A 25,515-nucleotide genomic window follows, 5' to 3' on the forward strand; every position below is an offset into this window, starting at 1 on the left:
CCACTAGCCAATATGGAGTCCAAATTTAGGTGGTGTTGTGTACTGGTGTGGTACAACAAAGAAAGAAGAGAGAAATTTGGAGGGAATAGAGAGACAATAGATGGATGGAGGGAGAAGAGAGAGGCGGAGAAAGAAAAGTGTGCGGGTAGAGGCCGTAGAGAAGAAAGAGGAGGAAGAGGTATGGGAGGATAAAAGAGGAACAATTTGCGGAAAAAAATGGCAAAAAAGAATTGGAGGTTGTGTATTAAGAAATTAGGGATGTGTTAATAAAATTTCTCGTCTTTTAATATACTTACCAAATCAATTTTAGGAACTCATCTCCTGCAATCTCATATTGTTTGACACAAATTGGATGAAGTAAAGAAAAACGTCTTCTCCTTAATATTCATAGTGTCACTAATCCATTTGCATGTTCAAACAAAAATTATAGATGTAAAGTATATGTCTACATATATGTGTGTGTGTCTTTTAAATGGAGAGTTTATACTTACCAAATCAATTTTATGAACTCATCTCTTGCAATCTCATCTTGTTTAGCAGGAATTGGATGAAGCAAGAAAAACGTCATCTCCTTAATATTCATAGAGTCACAATACTCATAGTAGACATCCAAAAAAAATAAGAACGAAAAACAAATAAGAACGGAAAAAAAAAATTGTTGCCACGTAGTGAATTATTATGTATATTAAGAATCATACAAATAGTAAAACGAAGTTTACCATTAAAAATTCCCCCACTATGTCTATCCAAGACAGTTGCTTCAAGTAAAGCTCTAAATGTCAAATCAGAATCAGCTTTCTTAGTCATGTTTTTGTAAACCCTAGAAAAACCAAAAATCTTAGTAGAATATATATGCAACAGATGTTAGTAGAGTAAGATTTTGAACAACAAAAGGTGGGGTGTGGCACTTACGTCTTCATCACAATCTCTTGAGCTGCTCAAGCATTACATCCTAATGTTGCAAAGTCAACATCTTCCTTGTTGTCTTGCTCTAGAGTATCCGAAGTTGTTGCTGATCTTAGTAAGGAGGGTGGTTTTGCCCACACCTCCTATCCCATTATACATATACTAAAGCCCCTAGAGCTCGCATTGTTCATAGCACTGTTTTCCTGGAGGGACGGTTTTGCCCCTTTTTTCCCGTGATTTACGACCTGCCATTGTAGATCTGTCTCTTCTGCGATAGAATTTGGGCTTATGAGTTGGCCTTTTTGAAAGTACAATTGCTGCTGAATTCACCGAGTCACCGACAATGATTTTATTTTTTATTTTATTTTTTTTTGTGGATAACTTTAGAATGATCGAGAGATAGCGAGAGAGAAAAAAGAGAGAGCGAGACAGAGAGCTTCAGTTTGAGAGAGAAATAGCGCGAGAGAAAGAGAGAGGGTGAGAGAGAGATAGAGAGAGAGTTTGAGACTGAAGAAGAGGGAGACGGGAAGAAGTTTATGGTCGATTCGAACAGAAATTAAGTGAACTGATCATCCCAGGTATTCTATGATGGGTTCGAATTTGTTTGATTTACTTTTTTGTCGGTCTCTCGGCTTTTCCATCATCATACATCACCGTTTTGGGTTTTCCTGTTCAAGAACCAATCTAAGTAGTTTTCAATTAACCTGGGTTTGGATTTTGTGGTTTTCTTTTCTTGATAGGATTTGGATGTTCTTCGGTTATATCATGTTGTGGTTTTCATTGTGTTATTTGTGTCTGAATTTTATCTGATATTAAACGGTAGCTTCCTTGATTTCATGGATTTGTTTTGTGATTTTTGATTAGATTAGTGTATGCGATTTGGGGAAAAGGATTGGGTTGAAAAGAAATAGAAGAGGTTTGTTTTTAATCTTTCTCATCTTTGTTATAGTTTAGTGAATTTTGAACAGTTTCTGTGTGTCAACGATAGTGAAAGGTTGATGGGATTTCGGTTTGGTACCAACACATTGTAAACTGATTTTCTTGAAGCGTTTTTTTTTTTTTTTTTTTTTTCCGGTTTTGTAGCTATTATAATCAGTGTTGTTTCTTTTTGTTTTGTATCCAGTGCTTTGCATTTTGAGTGGGTCGAGTTTATGACGAGAAAATTAGGTTGAAAACAAATAGAATAGGTGTGGTATTTGATTGTATTTATTTTTGTTTAATTGATTAGCTGAAAATTGTGTTTGTTGTGATTGGGCTCTAGCGTCAGACTTCAAATAGAACGGCTCCAGTTGGTGAATTGGTTGTGTATCACAATTTTTACTTTCTTCCTTTTGAAAAGGAAGCAGAAATATGAACTATCACAGAAAGATTTGTGTATGAATTGTTCATTTAATTAATACTTTTAAATTCAATTTCAGACTCAACTCAACCACAATCGAGAGATAAAAAGATTGGGTGTGTTTCCCGCGGTTCTGGAAAAGAAAGGATAAGAGGAGAAATTTAATCCCAAGGTCTGAGAGCTTTTGTTATTTGGGTTTTGTTCTTCTTTTGTTAAAGTTTATTATTATTATTTTTTTTTTTTGTGAGAAGTTTGTTGGATACTTGAATCACTATGGTTGATGATTTTTGTTCATTTGAGTCATTATGTATGATTGTTTGGTATCTGAGTTGTCTTTGTACCAGTTGATTCACACAGCAGCTCTCTCTCTCTCTCTAGCTTCTGGGCACAGTTTTTAAGCAAACTCTATAACCTGTGAAAAAATTGAGGGTTTAAACACTTTGATTACCAGCAACCAAAAGAAGCATTAGTGTTTTTTGTCAACCAAATTGAAAAGAGAAGAAAGCAAATCAGTTTTCTATTCAATCTTACAGGTGATGAACATTGTTCTGTGGATTGACAGCTGAGAAACGTTGTTTTGTGATTACATGCATCTATTAAACTGTAATGCTTCAATTTGTCTGAATGTTATCTGTGTTGTAAATCTCATTGTGGTGATGGTTATCAGTTTAGATTGTTATTCTTACAGTTTAGAATTTTGTGTTTACAGTTTCACATTTGATGCAAAAAATTCTGGTGGTGGTTCTTTTGCTACTGTTCCTTAGTTTGTTGTTTCTCCCTGTTTCGATCGTTTACTCTTATTCAGGTATGTACTGGTCTTTTCTCAGTTATTTAGGTTCAGTTTATTATTATTCATTGATAAACATTGTGCCTAGAATCAATAATTGTTTTTATGTTGTGTAGATTTAAGGAACAGTTTGCTGGTAGATTGTTCAGTTTCTTTGCATCCAGGTATATATTTAAAAATTGATCATCATATTACTTTAAAATTCTAATATTATGAAACCGTATTTCTTATTGAGGTTATTATAGTCGTTGTTTGTGACTGATCGGATTTCTATCATACTGCATTTGTTATAATGTTTCGTTGTTTTAGAAGAGAGGCAATTTATGATATGCATTGGTCATGTTTACATCTGTTCTACTGCTATTCTGGTTTTATTTTAATATGGCTGGCATTTGGAATGCAATTTATATAAGTGGCATTTACTGAGTTAATTTACAGGCCATGAGACAAAATTATTAAAAGTTTTTGCTTGATATTTTTGTAACCAGTTATGGCACCGAAGATCGCGTCGAGAATAACAAAAAGGTCCTTAGGACGATATGATGTTCAAAGTGATAACAATGAGGCCGGAATACTAAGATTCTACGATGATCAAAGTTTGCATGCTTCAATAAGTGGAGCCAAGGATAGTTTACTTAGTACTGAAACAAACCGTCAGATTCAACCAAGAAAGCGAAAACAAGGTAAATGCATATTGTCAAAATTTGAATTATTAATTTCGTTTAATAATGTTGGCAAAATCTATATCGTTGTGATATTCTTTGAGTATGCTTTACAGTGTCTCAGCTAGCACTGAGAGAAAAGGATGAATCTTCGAAAACTGGTGAACGTCGTGACAAACGAGCCAGAAGCGATCAACAAGGTTCTACTGAGATACAAAACCAAGGTATGTTTGATCATGAAAACCTCCATGTTTAATACAAGTGTAATAGGTTGTTCTTAGAAGTAATTTAGTGCGATGGATACTTTTGGTAAATTGTATATAGTTTGCATTTACTTATTTTGGAGTTCATGTATAAGGACAGTTGAGTATTTAGATGAATGATGATCGACAATTTTTATAAATAGTTTAACTGATTTTTTGTAAATTGTACATTCAGGTCAATGTTCCCATATGTTTGGTCAAGCATTTTATCAAAAAAGCAGACGAGGTTATTTCTTTCAAATTTGATTTATTATTTTGAGAAGGTGATAATAGTTCACATTGTTTAACGGAAGTTAAAATTGTCATTGCAGTGTCAGTGGTGAAATATGAAGATTCCGGCGATAACATTTACACATGTGATCATTGTAATGCATCATTCTGGTTTGGAGAAGCTAATAAACGATCATCTTCGAATGCACCTTTGATCTATGCAACTTGCTGCAAAAAAGGACAAATCAAGCTTGAACAAGCAAAACCGACGCCAACTATTCTTGAAAATTTATTAAATCCAAATAATGGCTCAGAAAGTAGACTTTTCAGAGAAAATATCAGAATTTATAATTCAATGTTTTCTTTTACATCAATGGGAGCAGCAATCGATCATAAAATAAATACTGGATCAGGTCCTTACGTATTTAAAATTAGTGGTCAAGTACATCATTTAATGGGTTCTTTATTACCTTCTGACGGAGAACCTCCTAAATATGCTCAGTTGTATATATATGATACAAAAAATGAAGTTTTAAATCGTATTAATGCACTTGATCCTACTCATGCTAATGAAAATATCAAATCAAACATAGTTCAAGGACTTATTGAAATGTTTGATGAAACTAATGATTTAGTAAAAGAATTTCATACAATGAGAGATAAATTTGAAAATCATTCTTTACATTCATTGAATATGACTATCGTCAACCTACTGATAGTAAACAATACGAAGTACCGACAACTGAAGAAATTGGTGGTTTAATTGTTGGTGATATTGGAGAACACAATTCAAATAAGGATTTAATTGTTGAGTCAACAAGTGGATGTTTACAACGTGTTTCAAAAATACATCCAAAATATATGTCATTACAATATCCAATACTTTTTCCATATGGTGAAGATGGATAGAAACCAAATTTGCCAATGCAACAAATTACAGGAAATTCTAAAAGAAAAAGAGAGAGAATATCTATGCGGGCGTATATTACGTATCAGATTCAAGATAGAAAGAATGAAGTAAATACTTTACTAAAAGGTGGGCGACTGTTTCAACAATTTTTAGTTGACTCTTATGCAACTGTTGAAGAAGATCGATTGGATTGGATTAGAAAAAATAATAAAAAAATTCGTAGTGAAATTTATAAAGATATTTTTACTGCACGTTCTATTGGAATTAATAAGGCTTCTGATTTAGGGAAAAAAATTATTTTACCGAGTTCTCATACTGGAAGTCCTAGAGATATGATGAATAATTATCAAGATGCTATGGCAATTTGTAGACAATACGGTAATCCTGACTTATTTATAACTTTTACGTGCAATGTTAAATGGTTAGAAATTCAGAGATACTTCCAAAATAACCCCATGTGTAAGGTTGAAGATAGGCCTGATATAATTTCAAGAATTTTTCAGATTAAATTACAAGATATGATCACCTATATTAAATCTGGAGAACCTTTTGGGCAAATCGAAGCAGATGTTCATACTATAGAATTTCAAAAAAGAGGTCTTCCTCATGCTCATATGTTATTCTGGTTGAAAAAAGAATACAAATGTTATACAGCAACTGATATTGATTCTATAATTTCAGCAGAATTACTTGATAAAAATGTTGATCCAGAGCTTTTTCAAATTGTTAGTGAATTCATGATTCATGGACCTTGCGGACAATTAAATTTAAAATCTCCTTGCATGCGAGATGGAAAATGTTCAAAAAATTTTCCAAAAGCGTACAATACGGTGGTGTTTGTTACACGGGATTGGACTGGATTGGACATTCTTATCTAGTCCAATCCCAGTTATCCCATGTTTGGCAGCAAGGGGACTCTTTTTAATGAGACTCCACAGTCCCAAAAACCACCCCGACACCGTCTACCACAAACCCACCAAAAACCATGGGATTGTGGAAGCCACTCTCACTCGATCTACTCTTCCCTTCTGATGAGGTCACCGTTCGGAGCTATGCTGGTTTCGCAGGTTGGTGGTATTGAAGCTTTGCTGGTTTTGGAGCTTTGCTGGTGTTGAAGGCTTCATACCCAGAAAGTCATGAAACATTGGCTTCACTAATTGGTCTTCTTCTTCCTGCTTCAGCTTCTGCTGCTTTTGGGTACTGGCATTGTTGCTGGGCAGAGCCATTTTCAGTACGGCCATCTCAGACCCATAATACCACTCACTCGATCTGGTGCAGTGTTGGGTGTAAAGAGAAGAAAAAGAGAGCGCGATTTTCAGGAAAGGAAAAAAAGAAAAGAGAGCAATTAAAAGCAAAAGGTGGGTTCTTGAAAAGAAAAGAGAAGCAAAAGGTGGGTTCGAAAAGAAAAGAGAGCAATTAAAAGCAAAAGGTTGGAAGGTGTGTGCTCAAGTGCTTTGTGTGTTTTCTTCTGGCAATTTTTTTTGATGTTTGCATTGACAGAGAGAGAAGAGAGAGTGTATAGAATACAATGCAATGGGGTTTGTGTCTGGGTGTTGAAGGTTTTGCAGGTTGGTGGTGTTGAAGCTTTGCTGGTGTTGAAGGTTTTACAGGTTGGTTCTATATTTAATCCCGCTGGCACCAAACATGGGTCAAGGAACTCTATAGCATAACCTGGCTTGAAGAGTGGAGGACTCTAAAAGAAATTAAGCCGGGGTAACACAATCCCCCCTAACAAACACGGCCTACAAGTACTATATTTGAAACAAGTGCACCTTCTGTATACGAACGTCGTGATGACCATACAAAATTTGTAGTGAAAAATGGTGTTCATATTGGAAACAATTTTGTTGTCCCTTATAATTCAAATTTATTATTAAGATATAATGCTCACATTAATGTTGAATCATGTTCTCATTCTATGTTAATTAAATATTTATTTAAATATATTAATAAAGGTCCAGACCGAGCTCGAGTTTTATTACGTGAAAATCCAAATGATGAAATTACAACTTATCTTAATTGTCGTTATTTAACTCCTCATGAATCTGTATGGAGATTGTTCGAATATTCAATTCATTCCCGACATCCTGCTGTTCAGCATTTACATATTCATTTGCCTTCAGAACAAAATATTGTTTTTAACGAATATCAATCAATTGAATCGATCATAAAACAAAAAAGTGCAGAAGATACTATGCTTACTGGATGGTTTAAGGCAAACACCATTTATCCGAGAGCATCTGAATTAGCCTATGTAGAATTTCCAACTAAGTTTGTATGGGATGAAGATAAAAAATGTTGGACACCAAGAAAAAGATGTGAAACTATTGGTCGAATAGCGCATGTACCTCCTACATCGGGCGAATTATATTATATGAGAATGTTGTTGAATATTCAAAAAGGCTGTCAAAATTTTGATTCAATAAAAACAATTAATGGTATTACATATTCTTCTTATCAAAAAGCTTGCCGAATTTTGGGTTTATTAGGTGATGATAAAGAATGGATTGAAGCGTTGGAAAATTCTTTACATGCAGCAACAACTTCTGAAATCCGTCAATTATTCGTTACAATTATTTTATTTTCTGATGTTGCAAATCCTCAGAAGTTATTAGATTCGCATTGGTTCAATATGTGTGATGATATTTTATATAAAGCTAGAATTGAAGTTGGAAATCCAAATTTAATTCTACCTGAATCAGAGCTAAAAAATAAACTATTATTTGAATTGGAACAAATATTTAATAGATCGTCAACTTCGTTAAAAGATCATCAACTACCCATGCCTGACACGAACAAAATAGTTGAACTAAATAATAGACTTTTAAAAGAAGAATTAGATTATGATTGCCTTGAATTAAAACGCCAACATAATAATTTAGTGAGTCAACTAAATACATGTCAAAAAATTGTATACGATGAAGTTATTAAAGCAATTGAAGAAAAAACATGTAATACTTTTTTTGTTCATGGCCATGGAGGAACTGGCAAAACATTTTTGTGGCATACGATAATAAATAAATTAAGATCACAAGGAAAAATTGTTTTAGCTGTTGCCTCATCTGGAATTGCTTCATTATTATTACCAAATGGCAGAACGGCTCATTCTCGATTTAAAATACCTCTCATAATTAATAATTTATCAATATGTCCAATTAAAAAAGGCACTCAACTTGCAAAATTAATTGAGAAAACAGAATTAATTATTTGGGATGAAGCTCCTATGTGTAATAAACATTGTTTTGAAGCATTAGACAAATCTTTGCGTGATATTTTATCAGATTCAAACAATATGGAAGTTGATAGACCGTTTGGTGGTAAACCAATTTTATTGGGTGGAGATTTTAGACAAATTTTACCTGTTATTACAGGAGGAACTAAGGAACAAATAATTGAAGCTTCGTTGAATAGTTCATACATTTGGTCATCATTTAAAAGATTTCATCTAACAGAAAATATGAGATTATTGAAAAAGAATTTAACAGATGAAGAAAGAACAAATATTTCCACTTTTGGAAATTGGTTATTACAAATTGGAGAAGGCAATATATATTCAACTGATTATGAAAATGATGAAGATACAGCTTGGGTTGAAATTCCAAATGATTTACTTATTCATAATTATACGAATCCAATAGAAGTAATTTTTCTTGCAACTTATCCAAATTTTAATATTAACTACAATAATTTTAATTATTTAAAAGAATGTGCAATCGTTACACCACGAAATACTACAGTTCGAGAAATAAATGATTATGCTATAAATTTATTACCAGGTGACACAACTACTTACTTAAGTTCTGACACTATTTTGTTAAATTCTGGAAATAATGAAAATATTAATGTTTTATATCCTGTAGAATTTTTGAATAAACTTGAGTTTAATGGATTACCATCTCATGAATTAATTTTAAAAGTTGGAATGCCAATCATGTTATTAAGAAATTTAAATCAAATATCCGGTCTATGTAATGGTACAAGATTAATAGTCACAAAATTATTTGATCGATTAATTGAAGCAAAAATATTAACAGGAAATAACATAGGTCAAAAAATTGTCATACCTAGAATTGTTCTAACCGCATCTGAAAATAAATGGCCATTTGTTTTTAAAAGACGACAATTTCCAATAAAACCATGTTATGCTATGACTATTAATAAAAGTCAAGGTCAATCATTAAATCAAGTCGGCATATATCTACCTACCTGAACCAATTTTTACACATGGACAATTATATGTTGCGCTTTCAAGAGTTACATCAAGAAATAGATTAAAATTTTTAATAAATAATAACAACGATATACCAAATCAATATACTAAAAATATAGTTTATAAAGATGTATTAAAAAGTTTATAAAGATAAATTTGTATTGTATTGTACATTGAGTCGATCAAAAATAGTCTTCTTGATTTTATTATTAATGGATGAAAAGCACAGAGAAAATTGTCAGTTGTTTTCAAACTTTAGTACATACCCCGTGTGACAAAATTTATCTGACAAAGACCTTATCTCCAAATAAATAATGATTATAGACTTTTACATTTTTATATGATATTTACTGTAAACAAAAGTCAATCCAAAGAAAAAAGAAGAAGAAGCAAGACAAAAAAAAACAAGTAACACACGACTTAAATCTATTTGAAGTTCTGAATCTCAGAAGCTGCTTGCAAAATTATCCTAGAAAACCTACTCACTTTCAACCAAGTTTCACTTTCAGACAGTTCAATTTGATTTGCTAGATTGAACTTTCCACACTTTTTGATAAATATCTACTTTTGTCAGTTTCCAGATTCTTTGAAAAATATCCGCCTTTTGTCTTCTTTATCAAGTTCTAGATCCATCAGAACTCTCCTCCAATTTACATTTTGGGGCTGTGACCACTTACCCAATTTCAGCTTCAAAATTGCACACTTACTCCACTAAGAGTTTTTTAACCCCATTTACCCAATCTAACAGCTATTGACAGTTTCGCCCTTATTTTAATTCATAAATTACACTCCCCCTCTCTCTCTCTCTCTCTCGCTCTCTCATCCCCTCCTCACCCAGACCACCGTCAACGATATCTCTCTCTCTCTCTCTCATCCGCCTCCTCACCCAGACCACCGTCGTCGATCTGCCTCCTTTGCGGCTTCTCGGCCATCACCGCTGGCTACTCCATCATCGAGCCCAGGCAACCATTCATGTCCCCATCAGAAGCAGCACCAGACACCGTGCCAATCACTAAGTCAAATCATCGAGCCCAGGCAACCATTCCTGTCCCCATCAGAAGCAGCACCGGACCATCGTGTCAATCACTAAGTCAAACCACAAATCTGGAGATCAACGTCGACCTCAAACACGAAAGCCCGACCTTGACCCGATTCCAAATCCGATTAGACAGCCCGAGACGCCGAGACCACCTTGAAAGGGAGCCAACCCAAGGTCCTCAATCCCAGGTTTGCGATTTTGCTGTTGGTGTTTGATTCCGAGGATGAGCTTGTGCTTCTTCTTGGCGCGCTCGTCGTCGTCGTCCGGCGAAGGAGGAGGAGGGGCTGGCTTCACACTCTTGGGTGCCCATAACACTTTTTTTTTTTTTTTATATACACTGTGAACCCTGAGAATGAGGAAGGAATTGCAATGTAACTGTGAAGTTTGTTTGATGGTCTACTGGGGGCAGTAGACACATTATTGGCCCCCAGTAGACTTTGATATGAGGGACATGGATCACTATAGTGTGGTGTTTTGATAAGTTACATGTTGTTTTCTGTGTATTAAAGTCAAATTATCTGTGAATCATACAAAATGGTGCATTTTTGGCCCCCAGTAGACACATTATTGGCCCCCAGTAGACTTTGAAATGAGGGACAGGGATCACTATAGTGTGGTGTATTGATAAGTTACCTGTTGTTTTCTGTGTATTAAAGACAAATTATCTGTGAATCATACAAAATGGTGCATTTTTGGTGGTCTATTGGGAGGCAGTAGAGACATTGGACTTTGTATTGGGGGGCAATAATATGATTATTGGGAGCCAATAATATGATTATAAATTGATCAATTGTTCCTGTAGTGTATTCATTTTGGTTTTGGGAGTTCATACAATTCACTGGACGGCAATAATATGATTTTTGGGAGGTAATAATATGATTACTGGGGGGCAGTAATATGATTACTGGGGGGCAATAATAGCCGGATTCCGGATTCCAGTCATCGGTCGCCAGATTTCGGTTACCGGTTCCCGGAATCCGGTCATTGGTCGCCGGAATCCGGTCACCATTCGCCGGAGACCGCGCCGGCCACTGGTCACCGGAGCACAACAAGGTGGAAGGTGACTTCTCTCTCTAAGTGAGAAAGAAGGAGAGGGCAAAAAAGTCTCAAAAAAAAAAAAAAAAAAAATAATTGGGTAAAGGGGAAATAATCCCTTAGAGTGTTTTGGGTAAATGGGGTTAAAAACAGTTGGTGGAGCAAGTGGACAATTTTTAGCCTAAAATCGGATAAATGATCATTTTCCCTTACATTTTTGCCATTTTCCCTACCCATATAGACTATAGAGCATAGCGCTTAGGTTCCAAGCCCTTCCAGAAGTGTTCACTTCCACCGACTATAGTTACGCCGCTGTTTGAGATTTCTGATCAACACAAGACTGCACCAATAATTGGGTTAGAATCATCAATCCTTATTTTTCACTTTTTGTTTTTATCAAGTTAGAAATCTGATTAACTATAGATTGTTTATCTCAATTGATTTGAACTTCGACTGATGTCCATGAATTCACAGATTGATTTGAAGTTTGATTTATCAATAGAAACTTCCTATAATTAATTCAGCTTCCCTGTGGCTATGTTTTGTAAATCAATTTTTTTGTTTTCTATCATATTTCAGCCTAAGTTCAAGTTCCAATCAGGATTCTCTGGTTTTCGTGCATATATCAAATTGGAAGAAGTTGCATCTAGCTGGACCTATTGGTAATTCAGTCTTTTACTTGGTGCACGATGCCTGGATATGCTCACTGCCAGAGGTACAGTGATACTCAATTGTAAATGAAGGAAGAATAACCTTATTAGCATACATTACTGTAAATGAAGGAAAAAATAAGTGAGGTTCAAGCTTTGACCAACTCACTCAGTGGTAATGATATATATTCAATGCATAAAAAGATTTCAAAGGAGTCAGGGTCGACTGATCAGGAGCTCTTGGAAATGTTGTAGGAGGAAACCAGATTCTAAATAGTGATCCCTTATTTAACATAAATAAGCATATATTGTTGTTCATTCAGAATATATCACTACTAGCAAAACAACAATTACCCACGGATTTTAATCTGTGGGTAATAAGACTATCTCACACTGATTTCAGTGTGTGATAGCTTTTACACACAGTGCACGCACAGACTGGTGTTACCGTGCGGTTTGGAGGGGGGGTAATGCTCATCTCACACGGATTATGTTGTCCGTGCGAAATACTAACGTGGGCCCCACTATAATTCCATAAATATAAATTACCAGAATGGAACGAAATCCGTGTGAACAACTCTATTTCACACGGATTTCTGTAGCAAATGTTTACCTATCTCACACGGATTTCTGTGTCAAATATGTACTTATCTCACACGGATTATTTTTTCCGTGTGAATATTAGACGTGGGCCCCACTGTCTTTCCATGATTAATCCGTGTGAATAACTTCCTATCTCACACGGATTTCTGTGTCAAATATGTACCTATCGCACACGGATTTCTGTGTCAAATTCTTTTACCCTAACTCTCACTGATTTCTGTGTGTAAAAGTGATAGCATTTATAAAAAAAAAAAATACAAAAAAAAAATCTGCTAATTAATTAGGAACCAATTTCGTTAATTTTCTTATTATGCTTTATGTTCTGTTTTACTTAATTAAAGTTGACACAATCAGTTCAATAACTCATAAAATAACAATAAATTAAGAAAAGAATATGCGAACTTATATTCATAGAGTCATCATATACAAATAGTTTCTTAATTGCAAATCGAAAAGGAAATACAATATCCTAGAAGCTATTTATGGACATTAGTTCCTTCACCACATGTGCAAAAGAAACTTCCTAAAAACAATGAGCGGGTGTGTTGAGGTGCTGGTGTTGCATCTGAGAGTGGAGGAAGTCTGAACTTCGCTTTCATAATCTTTTTCCTCATCAAGTTGGTGACAATTGAGATTCCATCTGCACCATAAAAATTCCATGAAGAATGGAATCAAACGTTATGACTAATAAAGATAAAGATGTATATAGCTGCCCACTACAATCAACCATCCATAAATTAATAGCACAACTTCATTGCAACTTAACAACCAAATTGCAACCCATATTTTCAGAAAAAAAAAAAAAAAGATGCTGCAATATTATCCCTTGCAAAGTTCCTGTGCCTAGCGGCATTGCATCGCACTCATAACCTCTAAAATGAATAATTGATAAGTTAGTTCCAATGCTTGATGTAGATAAGTTAGTTCTATCTAAACAATTAAACAGATGAAAAATCAAAATCCAAGTATGAAGGGTCAGCACCACCAATAGAGAAAAGACACCTAACAGAGTTCAGAGCTTATTCTTACCCTTCAACTCTGGAGAAACTAAACCACGGAATTCGCCAAAGGGGTACCGTGAGCTAAAGGAGCCGGTCTTTTCCGAAGCACTGCAGTAGAAAGCAGAAGTAGGTAAGCAACAAGAAGCAACAAAAACAGGAAGAACTTGATTTTAGTTTGAAGACTCCATGGAAATGCCTGTTAGATCTTGCTTCCCTTTACCGATTCCTACTGCCTGTACAAAAGCACTCAGTCCGACTTTAGCCTTTACAATGAATACATTATACATATGCTTCTTGTAACATTTTTTCTTCTCGATATGTCTTTGATACCTGGCAATGAAATGAATTAACAGGAATCATACCGAGATATGAATACATGAAGGAAATGACACAATTATAGCACTGAAATCCAGGAAATATTTCTGCCCGAAGAAATGGTTATCTGCATAATATTATTTTGTTATGCATAGTTACTGTTCTAGTGTTCTATTGGTCATTTGTACTCACAATTCCCTACTTACAGATAGATCATATATCTTCACTAAATCTAAAGCAGCAAAATGAGGGATTCACAGGCATCTTATATGTCCATATACTTCCCTTTCATCAGAAAATAAAAAGTCTTATGTTGCACTGGTACATTTTCTTTAGTTCATTCTTTTATTGTCTTTAGATGGATATTTTGGCTAAGATTTACACAATATAATGTATAATCATACAAAGTTACCTATAAAGTCTAATAATCGGCAAGAATCCCGGCAGTGTTATCAGTTATATTTACTTGATGCTCAAACTGCTATCCCCCAATTCCAAACTTAGATCACATAATACTACAAAATCTGCATGATCAGACTTAATATCCATTCCGTGGATTTATAAACTTCTACAACCCAATTCAATCATCAAATCAACTGAAGAGAACCAAAAGTATAAAACCCAAAGATAATAACGAAAATTATACCTGATTCAGGGAGTACTTCGATATCGAGCCCAGGAGTACTGCCTATAAACACCCAAAAGGCGAAAACCAAATCCAAAATTCAATCCATAAGACACTCAAATTCAGAAATAGATGAAATCCAAACTAGTAACACAATTACAGAAAAGAATGATTACAAAACAGAATGACTGATTTCGACATAAATGGAAGAACAAAATGAAAACAGAATATATCGATGCTCACCTCCGTTTTCCAAGTAAGACGACGTCGGTTTGAGAAAAAGCACAGGGTCCTTCACGGGTTGTTGCCGGAAGTCAAGGAGGCTGCGTTAAACTCGTCAGAGGTCGGTGAGGTCTGTGATGGTGGAGGTGAGTCACGGTGGTGACCGGAAGTGGGTGTCGGAGGAGAGAGAAAACAGATCTAGTTCCTCTGTCCTCCATTAAACCAAAACAATTTGAAGATGAGAGAGAGGGAGGCAGAGAAGAGGAGCTGGGATATGAGAGAGAGGGGGAGCAGAGAGAGGGGGAGGCGGAGAAGAGGGTGGGGGAGGGGGCAGTGGGTGGAGGAGATGAGAGAGAGGGAGACAGAGGAGAATTCGGAGGAGGCTGGGTAATCTGGTTTTAAGCAGCAGTGATGCACGGAAATCAGTGTGTTTATAATATTTCACACAGAAATCCGTGTGAAATACATTTACCTTTACCACTGATATCCGTGTGTATGTACCTCAGTAATCCACGGAAATCCGTGTGTAATACTACTAGGGGAGGGAAATTGAATTTGTTCCAAAAAAATGAGCGGGAAAAAATTTACCACGAAAAATCCGTGTGAGATACATATATATTTACCACTGATATTCGTGTGTATTTATCTCGGTAATATATAACTAGTCATGTTAATTATTGTTTACACATAATTCTGTCTCTATTCTATTTTTTCACACGGAATTCTGTAGCTAATATATTTTTTCACACGGAATTCTGTAGTTAATGGTTCTTTTCACACAGATTTCCGTGTTAACATTTCACACAGATATCTGTACCAAAAACCGGTCAACCCTTTAAACGCTTCTACTTCCCTAAGGGGAGCCGACCCTTGAGGAGATAAAATTTCAGAAATTTTTACATTAGTTGATATAGCTTCTACCCTTGAGAGCATGAGAGTTTACAGATAAAAAAAATAAGTTACGAGCGATCGGTTATGAGCATATTAGTTTTATGTAGTATTTAAGGTTTAAGGTTGACCTACTAGATCGAAACCCAAACGACGACGAAAATAGCTGAAATTTTGAACACAACCATTTATTCTTATCATGATAACATCCTACGATCGATTTTGATAAAGTCTATTTCCTATGCATTGTTGCTTATGGAATGTATACTTTTGATTATAACTAATAAACTAGTTATACCACATTAGTAGACATATAAGAATTTTGTGCAATCCAAAAAATAAAAATTGAAAATTGATAAATTTGACATTACCCATATATTTATAGCGTATTAATAGGTATAGTGTAAAAAAATTAACTCAATCCATCGTTATTTCAGTATCAAATAAAGTGGTTAACCTTATATACACCTATACTTCCCTAAGGGGAGTAAAACCACGAGGAGATAAACTTTTCAAAATTTTTACATTATTTGGTATACCTCATATTCATGAGAGTATGAGAGCTGACAGATCGAAAAAATAAGTTGCGAATGAGCGGTTATGAGCATATTAGTTTTATGTGGTATTTAGTGTTCAGGGTTGATCTAGTAGATCGAGACCTAAACGATAACAAAAATAGCAGAAATTTTGACCATAACTATTTATTCTAATCATGACAACATCCAACGGTCGATTTTGATAAAGTCTATTTCCTCCACATTGTTGCTCATGGAAGGTATACTTTTCTTTACTAAAAACTTATTGTAACGGAATTCTGTAGCTAATAGAGTTTTTCACACGGAATTCTGTAGCTAATATAGTTTTTCACACGGAATTCTGTAGCTAATGGTTCTTTTCACACGGATTTCCGTGTTAACATTTCACACAGATATCCGTGTGTGTTACTCATTTCACACAGATATCTGTACCAAAAACCTGTCAACCCTTTAAACGCTTCTACTTCCCAAAGGGGAGCCGACCCTTGAGGAGATAAAATTTCAGAAATTTTTACATTAGATATAGCTTCTACCCATGAGAGCATGAGAGTTTACAGATCAAAAAAATAAGTTACGAGTGAGCGGTTATGAGCATATTAGTTTTATGTAGTATTTAAAGTTTAGGGTTGACCTACTAGATCGAAACCCAAACGACGACGAAAATAGCTGAAATTTTGAACACAACCATTTATTCTTATCATAATAACATCCTACGGTCGATTTTGATAAAGTCTATTTCCTACGCATTGTTGCTCATGGAAGGTATACTTTTATTTACAACTAATAAACTAGTTATACCACATTAGTAGACATATAAGAATTTTGTGCGAACCAAAAAATAAAAATTGAAAATCAATAAATTTGACATTACCCATCTATTTATAGTGTATTAATAGGTATTGTGTAAAAAAATTAACTCAATCCGCCGTTATTTCGATATCAAATAAGTGGTAAACCTTATATATACCTATACTTTTTCACACGGAATTTTGTAGCTAATTGTTCTTTTCACACGGATATCCGTGTGAAAAGGTTTTAGTTTTTACACAGACATCAGTTACTGTTGTTTATTCACACGGATTTCTGTGTGTAGTCTCCTTTTTCACACGGAATTCTGTAGCTCATTGTTTTTCACACGAATATCTGTGTCAACATTTTCACACGGAAATCTGTGTGTTAGTCATTTCACACAGAAATCCGTGTGTGTTAGTCATTTTCACACGGAAATCCGTGTGTGTTAGTCATTTCACACAGAAATCTGTATCAAATACTTATTATAACGGAAATCTGTCCCTCCGTAATTCACATAACAAACAAAATTAATGATCCCGAAATAAACTAATTTCGGATTTTCACACAGAAATCAGTGTGAATTGATTTGCACACAGATATCCGTGTAAAAATATTTTATCATTTACACAGACATCTGTTACTATTGTTTATTCACACGGATTTCCGTCGATATTGTTATTGTATAAATCACTGTGGGGCTCAATTATGTTCTTTTCACACAGATATCTGTATCAAATATTTATTGTAACGGAAATCCGTCCCTCCATAATTCACATAATATAAAAAATTAATTATTTCGAAATAAACTAATTTATAATACGTACAGAAATCAGTGTGAATTGATTTTCACACAGATATCCGTGTGAAAATGTTTTAGTTTTTACACAGATATCTGTGACTGTTGTTTATGCACACGGATTTCCGTTGATATTGTTATTGTATAAATTATTGTGGGTCCGATTATGCTCATTTCACACGGATTTCTGTGGCTTTTTCTATTTCACACGGATTTCTGTGGCTTTTAACTACAGTAAATCCGTGTGTATTGTTATTTTGCTAGTAGTGTATGGATCTGTATTAATCAGAACATCATCATCAGTCAATATTAATAGCATAATAAGCCTTCAGCATGAATTTATCAAGTTTACATAAATAATTGATCTATATGAGTGATGCAAATGCAGGATAGCAAATGTGTAGGATGGAACAAATACGAGTAATGCTATGGGACGAGGCAGGGTAAATCGTATTCCATAAATCGGAGCTTCCCCTTCTTATTTAAAAGGTATACAAATTTAAGGACAGTCAGGTAAACCTTCTTAGCATTCTTTATGATTGATTTACGTTTCTGTAATTTATGTTTCTGTAATTTACTTCTAGAAGATCAGTCCTACATCGTCGTTATCAGGCGTTGAGGCAGAAGATACACAATGAAATCCGGCACGTATATGCTGGAATTCTAGCTCGGTTTTGTCAGCAGGTGATGATCATATCCATCTTTTGATCTCAGTACTGCAAAGTTTTGCTAAATAGTTCTTACAAATAAATATATGGCAGTTTTTGATTAATTATGTGTTTTCTGTTTCACAGCAATTTAGGGACCAAAGAGAACAAAGATCTTACTGCTGGTACGCAAGCCATGGAGGCCTGTTAATGAACTCTGTCCATTAGTATTGTTTTTGCTAAATATGGCTAATTTGTTTTTGTTGTGATATGTTCTGCCTCTTTTACTTTGTTTGTTTATTTCTTTTGTGATCCTGAGGCAGAAACTCATGTATAAGATCCAGAAATCAAAACGAAAGTTGAGCATATAACCACCACCATTGCTGCTGTTCATTATCTAACATGCTAGGTTAGCTTCTATATTCAGTTTTTTTAATTTATAATGAGTTTGACATACTCTTGCAACAGTTTGGACTGTATTGACATTTCATACCTAAAGTTCATTTAATTTGGATAGAGATATATATATATATATATATATTTATTTTGAGAAAGTTGTAATCCCAGTTTTAACCAAAACTGTTGAAGTACTTTATCTGATTTTTGTGTGCAGTAAAATTACTTTTAGTAAGAATTTCAAGCTTTTTACTTTGTATACTAAAGCATTGTTTTCATTATTACTTACCTTAAAACTTATGATCGTAAAGTTATCCAATATTCTTTCTCAACTATTGAACTTGGCCAGTTGCTAAGACATTTGCTTAAATTGGTTATGCATTCGTTTGCTTTGCTTATACTCCAATTTTATATTTGCTTGAATTGATTAAGTATACAGGTTTTTAACTTGCTTTCTTTGCTATCATATTTCTTTTGAGGAGTCGATCGTTTATCACAAGGTCACTCTCAGTAAATTTTATTAAGAACTATATTTAAAATGTGAAATGACTTATTGCTTCACCCATTATAGTTCTATTTTAGTAGTCTCTCTAACATTGTGTACATTTGTCCTTGCAGCAGATTTTAATAGTCTCGAAACGTTGTGTAAGTTGACTGCAGGTTAACTCTTTTCTAAGGCGTCAGATTGTTAAAATATCAAATGATCAAGAGGTTGCCTTACTCTCAGAGATGTTTAGATCAAAAGCGAAAAGCAAGCACTAATGAATTGTTTTGGCGTTAGCATGAATAGGATTTTCTCCTTTTGCTTAACACCTTTTGCGCATATATATCTAGAGCAACTAGAACAACTATTTTTTTGGCAGCTGCCATATATATTGAAAAGTGATCATATTGTACTGTTTTGTCGTTTATATTCTGTTTTTTTTATGTTTAGTTTTATACTAACTATTGAAGATGATGAACAAGAGGGAGTAGACAAAGGCACAGTGGATTAAAGGGAAGCCTTCAGTTTAGAAACAAAGTTGCATAAACTTAGTACATTTCATGGTCGCAATTCACATCCCTCAGCAAAGCGCGGGCACTATTCCTAGTATAAGCTAATTACTCTCACATTCTCATCTTCGATGTAGGTCCAGACTTTATTAATCATAATTTCCATTCCCACGGTTGGCTCTAGAAGTATTTCATTGACTAAAGCTGCAGGCTAGGTATGGTTTTTGCTGCCACCTCTTCAATATGTTCTCCTCTGTTCTTCAAATCAGAGAGTTCCACCAATTTGTTGGCAACTTTTTTCCCATACTTGTAACTGGATATGTAGTGTTTTGAACAGTAACCTCCACAACACAATTTCTCAATATGTTGCGGAGCATCATTGACAACTTGACTAACTCGTGCCTCTATTGTTTCCACCCTTGAAATCCAACTTTGTACTTGATCTAAGCGCTTCATTAGTAGCTGCTGCTCAGCGGCTGCAACTCTTCTCTTGATATCATTCTTTAAAGCAGTTAGATCTTGCAAAGAAGAATCCAGAGCTTCAAGGTTTTCTTGAAGCTTACTCACATAATGCTTTCTTCCAAGAAAGGTATCCCAGCAGCGCAAAAGAATGACATCACATTGTAAAGAGACTTGGCAGACGTTACCCATTATATCAGAAAATCTTCAACTGAGATCTGTAGGCTGCTGAATTCAGTTTGTTACATCGCTTATCAGTTTCTTCGTCGAGTTTATATGAAAACGTTGTTGACAAAAATGATGAGTTAACCGTGTTACAAATGGAGGGTACTAAAAGTATATCAAAGATTAATTTTGAGGTACCAATGTGATAGTTTTAGAATGTTATGTATCAAACTGTTAAATGGTTCGAACTTTGGGGACCGTTTGTGACATCTACTCTTGAAACTAGTTTCCTGTTTTGGTGTTAACCCGATTAATTCAGTATATTAATTTGAACGACGTAACATTTACTCTTCAAACGTTCCTGTTTTGGATGCATTTTTCCCATCCAAACTCCTTGCCGTTGTAAAACGTTCATGAACGACGTATATGCCTATGGAAAAATGCATAGGTTGGTGGATCATAATTATCGATGTGAATTGAAAGAGATCAGTTGGATACTATCTTTTGATATTGAGAAAAAGGAGTTTGGATGGACTCCTCATCCCAACTTTCCGAATTTGCAACCATTTTTTTTTTGAGAAGAAGAAACTTTCATTGATAAATAAATTAGATAGATACATCAGCTTGAAGTACATCAGAGAGCCATTGTGGCCCGTCTTCTACCCAAACTTGAAATGCAGGAAACAAAAGCTCGTTTCTAGCTAAAGCATGCGCTGCCTGATTACATTTCTTAGGGCAATATGTACAAATAACAGAAGAAAAAAGATGAAACAAGTCTTTAACCTCTTCAATTAGCATTCCCTGCACAGACCATTCATCACTTGTCTTGCAAAGATCATTAACTACAGATATAATTCCAGAATGAGATGAAAGGTGTGAAAACCATATTGAGATAGCACCTGCAAACCCAATGCAGCCGCATAAATCTCCGCTGTCTTAACACCAAATCGTCCACGAAATCCTTTAGAAGCCGCAATAAGAAGATCACCTCTTTCATTGCGTAAGACTGCTCACATACCTCTAACACCATGTACATCATCCAAAGCAGCATCTCCATTTAATTTGAGGAAAGGGAAGCTTGGTGTTACCCATCTGTCAGAATTACCTGTTGAAAGTGAATGTTGAGGAGGCCGAGTGTGTAGGGAAACCCACTCTAAAACTGAAGCTTGAATATGTGAGAAGAGAACAGAAGCAGGGATATATTTGTTCTGAAAAATTTCTTTATTCCATGCTTGCCAGATTCGACGACAACACATTAAGACAAAGATCAATTCCGATTTAGAAAGAACAGAAATACCAAATCTGAATAGTTCTTTAAAAGAGCCATGTTTCCACCCTCCCACGGCAATACGAAAAGAAGTGAGCAGCCAAACTTCTTTGGCTTTAGAGCAGGACCATAAGGCATGTACTGTAGTTTCATAGCCCATTTTGCAGCGGGAACAGACCGGAGATCGAAGACAATAGATGTCGTCGATGTAAATTAAAAGCACAAGGCAAGATGTCATGGATTGCATGCCAAAAAAAGACCTTTGTAGCAGCTGGAGCTTTCAGATTCCACACATACTTCCAAACTGGTTCTTCTTGTGAGTTAGAACTGCCTTCGCCCCCCTCATTTCGAAATCTGCAGTTTTGTGCAATTGATAACCACTCTTGACCGTATATAATCCATTTCTTGTGTAATGCCAACACAATCTATCTGGAGTAGGAGGCTATCGGCAGAGGAATGGAGAGAATTGCTTCAACCTTTCTTGACCAAAAGCTGTGATGTAATAATGATCAATGTTCCAATAACCATCCACGGTAATCAACTCAGAAACAAGAGAATTGAAAAGCAAATTTGGTGGGGAGTAAATGCGAAATGTGTATGGAATAGGAATCCAAGCATCGCGAAAGATGAAAATCGACCTACCATCACCCACCCTCCATCGCAGACCAGAAGCAAATAGTTCTCTACCCCAAAGGAGGGACCTCCATATCAGTGAGCTTGATCTCCCAACAGATGCAGATAGAAGAGAGGAAGAAGGATAGTAGCGCCCTTTATACACCTTCGTAACCAACAAATCAGGAAGAGAGAACAATCTCCAACATTGTTTGGCTTGATTAATATGAGAGGATCGATCTATGACTCTTGTTAATATGAGAATGTTTCCATACTATGATTGGCAGATATGGACGTTGAAAAATTACAGCCAATGGTGGGAGAAAGATTATTGCATAGACATATCATATAGCCTCTTTATAAGCTTACCTGCACAGCTATAGTGGGAGCTTGGGAGCATGGCATAGCCTCAGTAAATTCTCTCCGTTCAACTTCAAATCTTGAGTTTCACTTTTATGATCTAAGAAGTGGTAACACGGGAGGCACACAGCTTAAATTCCATATGCCAGGGATTTTTCATATTTTTGATAATACACCAAGCTTGATTTCTTTGAAGATATATGGAGAACTACTCGAGTCTATAGAGTGGCCAAACTATTTTTCGAAGCTAAAAATACAAAGGATCAAGTAAATTTGCTTAGTCTTGTATCATTTTCTTTTTTAATTTCTGAATCTCTTGTTTTTTTGTGGTTAAAGAAACTTATCTTCTGTTCTATAATTGCTGTTGGATCTCTCAAGTAATTGTTAACACTATGCCAATGCCAGATACTTTTTCAAAGACTAGGGTTGAATTTCATTTGTTAACTTCTGCTAGTTTCAGTAATACAGAATATATTCTTTGTAGATTGAATTTCCCTGTGGAATATGCCAATCAAACTAGCTATTAGGAAATTATAAAAACAAAACAACTTCTATTTGTATCTGCATCTCAGGGCGTTGGTCCCTTCTTAGCTCTCTCTATTATAAAATGTGGACAATAGACTCCCAACAAAAGCAAATATTGATGTCTTTATTGTTAATTAGGTGATTTAGGTCATTGAAAAGACAAATCGATCGTGTGGAAAGCAGGTGCATCCTCACAAAGCCCCAAGAGTCAAATTCATGGGCGTGTGGCTGCTGGTTGCCGCTTATAAATTTGATCCTCACCAGAAAATGCAAGAGTGAGGGATAATATAGAAAAAATTTATTCTTCTTACGACTTAATCTATTAATCATATCCCACAACGTTTAGTATTTATAAATTAAAGATTTTGAGTTGATAAATAAAAAATCCGCATCTTAAGCTTAATTTGTTAATTATCTTACAACATAGACATCATTTATTTTGTGTTATGATAATATAAATGAAAAGGGTTCGTGGTGATTTAAAAAAATCGTATACATAAATTTAAAAAGTTAAAACTATTTACAAGTAGGAGGTTCTGAGTTCGGAATGATTATATAACTTTAAATTGAGTAATGTGATATATGAGTGTAGTATAATTAGTCTCCCCCTATTGCCCAAATCAGTACTCTTGCTAATCAACAGAAGCATGAATTGTCTCCCTCCCACATATACCTGGTAAATCCTTCTTCCCCACTTTATGTGTATAATGTGATTTGATGGTTTTGTTTCTTGTTCCCACTAGATAGTTGGCTTCAACCGCCTGCTTTTTTCAATGCGTTAATTTTTCTGTCTTGCACTCCAGCTCTTTTCATTTGCTTTGAGAAAATAATTGTTATATACCCACTCAATATAAAGAAAAGCTACCAGATCTTTTTAATTTCATGTATGGTGGTCTTTTTTTAATTATCAGATGTCCTATGTTGTGTTTAAATTTTATTTTTAGATGGAATCATGGTACTATTCCATACATCGCTTTCTTAATGCTAATGCATGATCTTATATATAACAGCAAAATACGATTTGGTCAAAATTGGGTTTCTTACTAAAGTTACCAATGCCCTCCTCTTCTTCTTACCAAGAGCCGCCCCAATCTTAATCAAGATTTTTTCTTCGATTTATCGGTTTTTCCTTCACAGAAAAGAAAGTGCAATATTATGCTTGTAATGGTTTTTCCTTCACAGAAAAGAAAGTGCAATATTATGCTTGTAATGGTAATCAAACTTGAGATTTATCATTCACTAAATTACTTCATACATGTCACTTGAGCTAAGACGTTGACTCTCATTAAAAATGGTCTATCCAAACTTGAGAAAGAAGCGTAAATTTTCCAATCCAAAATGAGTGGACTGTGTTAATATCAAACACAATGTACTGGTGACATGGTCTGAATTATTACCACAAAAGAGCTCGAATTGCCTAGACAGATTATTCGACCCACTAGCATAGAATATACCAGCAGTCCAGCACCATACTTATTATATGGTTTGATTAATTTCAAGAACTAAAAATCCAATAAAATGAAAGGCTTTATACCCACCCACAAAAACCTTTTATGTTATCTCTACCCACATATGATGCAAAAACTTATTAGTCCATCACATAAAGGAAATGAAAATTGAGAGGAAGGTGCAAGGGCAACCAATCATTAGGTCAAATACCAACCACCATTACATGAAAGATCTAGAGCAATTCGAATGTCTGTATCAAAATTTTTGGTATCTTGCTCTGAAAGAGAAAGGAAGAAGAAAAATAATAGAACTGTGGATACATTAGCAGACTTTGACTCTACTTATCACTTAGAGCAAGTTCATCCGTTGGGTTACCAGGTCACTCACTATTCACTACTTTTTAGTGTTAATTTCCACCATCTGGGTCATAGGCACAGTTTTCATGGTGACCCAGAAAGTGATTCTGGGTGACCCAGGGCACGAAATACACTGTGCTCGATAGTGGGTGACCTGATGACCCAACGGGTGAACTTGCTCTTATAGATTTTGTAAGTATTCCTAATTTTCGTTTTTATTGATGTTGTCTAGAGATTTAGGGAAAACACAATCTCTAATTTATTTATTTTTTATTTAAATAAATACTCATCGAGGTTAAAAAAGAAATTGGCAAAAAAGACGAGAAGAGTCTATTGACCACGAAAGAAGGAAGGAAGGGCTCTGGCTCTCTTACTTGCGCACGAGTCTCAACCAGGGGCTTTCCTCCTCCTGGTCCTCCCCCCAGGGGGGCCCACCACCACGTGACGAAAGCGATGACAGAACAGATTGAGTCCACCAGTAACCGGAAGCCACGTAA

At 35.1% G+C, this 25,515-nt stretch overlaps 1 protein-coding gene and 2 long non-coding RNA genes across 5 annotated transcripts; 2 read left to right on the forward strand and 1 right to left on the reverse strand.

Annotated features, from left to right (window-relative positions):
- Positions 1 to 1,328: 1,328 nt before the first annotated feature.
- On the forward strand, positions 1,329 to 4,930 carry LOC133731463 (uncharacterized). Its single transcript, XM_062158827.1, has 9 exons — positions 1,329 to 1,484; positions 2,325 to 2,417; positions 2,590 to 2,848; positions 2,955 to 3,050; positions 3,149 to 3,196; positions 3,521 to 3,715; positions 3,811 to 3,918; positions 4,133 to 4,183; positions 4,269 to 4,930. The coding sequence occupies exons 3-9, from the start codon at positions 2,833 to 2,835 to the stop codon at positions 4,928 to 4,930; spliced, it is 1,176 nt and encodes a 391-aa protein (XP_062014811.1). The 5' UTR covers positions 1,329 to 1,484; positions 2,325 to 2,417; positions 2,590 to 2,832.
- Positions 4,931 to 11,584: 6,654 nt separating this feature from the next.
- LOC133733579 (uncharacterized) lies at positions 11,585 to 19,743 on the forward strand. 2 transcript variants are annotated; one of them, XR_009857789.1, is made up of 7 exons: positions 11,585 to 11,717; positions 11,941 to 12,076; positions 18,178 to 18,278; positions 18,374 to 18,473; positions 18,584 to 18,621; positions 18,760 to 18,845; positions 19,493 to 19,743. It is a non-coding gene; the product is annotated as an uncharacterized LOC133733579 (long non-coding RNA). The 2 variants fall into 2 exon arrangements; XR_009857790.1 differs by lacking the exons at positions 18,760 to 18,845; positions 19,493 to 19,743 and having other exon boundaries at positions 18,584 to 18,716.
- On the reverse strand, positions 12,996 to 15,096 carry LOC133733612 (uncharacterized). Of its 2 annotated transcripts, none has more exons than XR_009857800.1 (4): positions 14,799 to 15,096; positions 14,577 to 14,618; positions 13,644 to 13,945; positions 12,996 to 13,254 (listed from the first exon to the last, which is right to left on the reverse strand). It is a non-coding gene; the product is annotated as an uncharacterized LOC133733612 (long non-coding RNA). The 2 variants fall into 2 exon arrangements; XR_009857799.1 differs by having other exon boundaries at positions 13,644 to 14,498.
- Positions 19,744 to 25,515: the final 5,772 nt, after the last annotated feature.

The sequence above is a fragment of the Rosa rugosa genome, chromosome 2, assembly GCF_958449725.1.
Source record: "Rosa rugosa chromosome 2, drRosRugo1.1, whole genome shotgun sequence".
Classification (NCBI taxonomy): Eukaryota; Viridiplantae; Streptophyta; class Magnoliopsida; order Rosales; family Rosaceae; genus Rosa; species Rosa rugosa.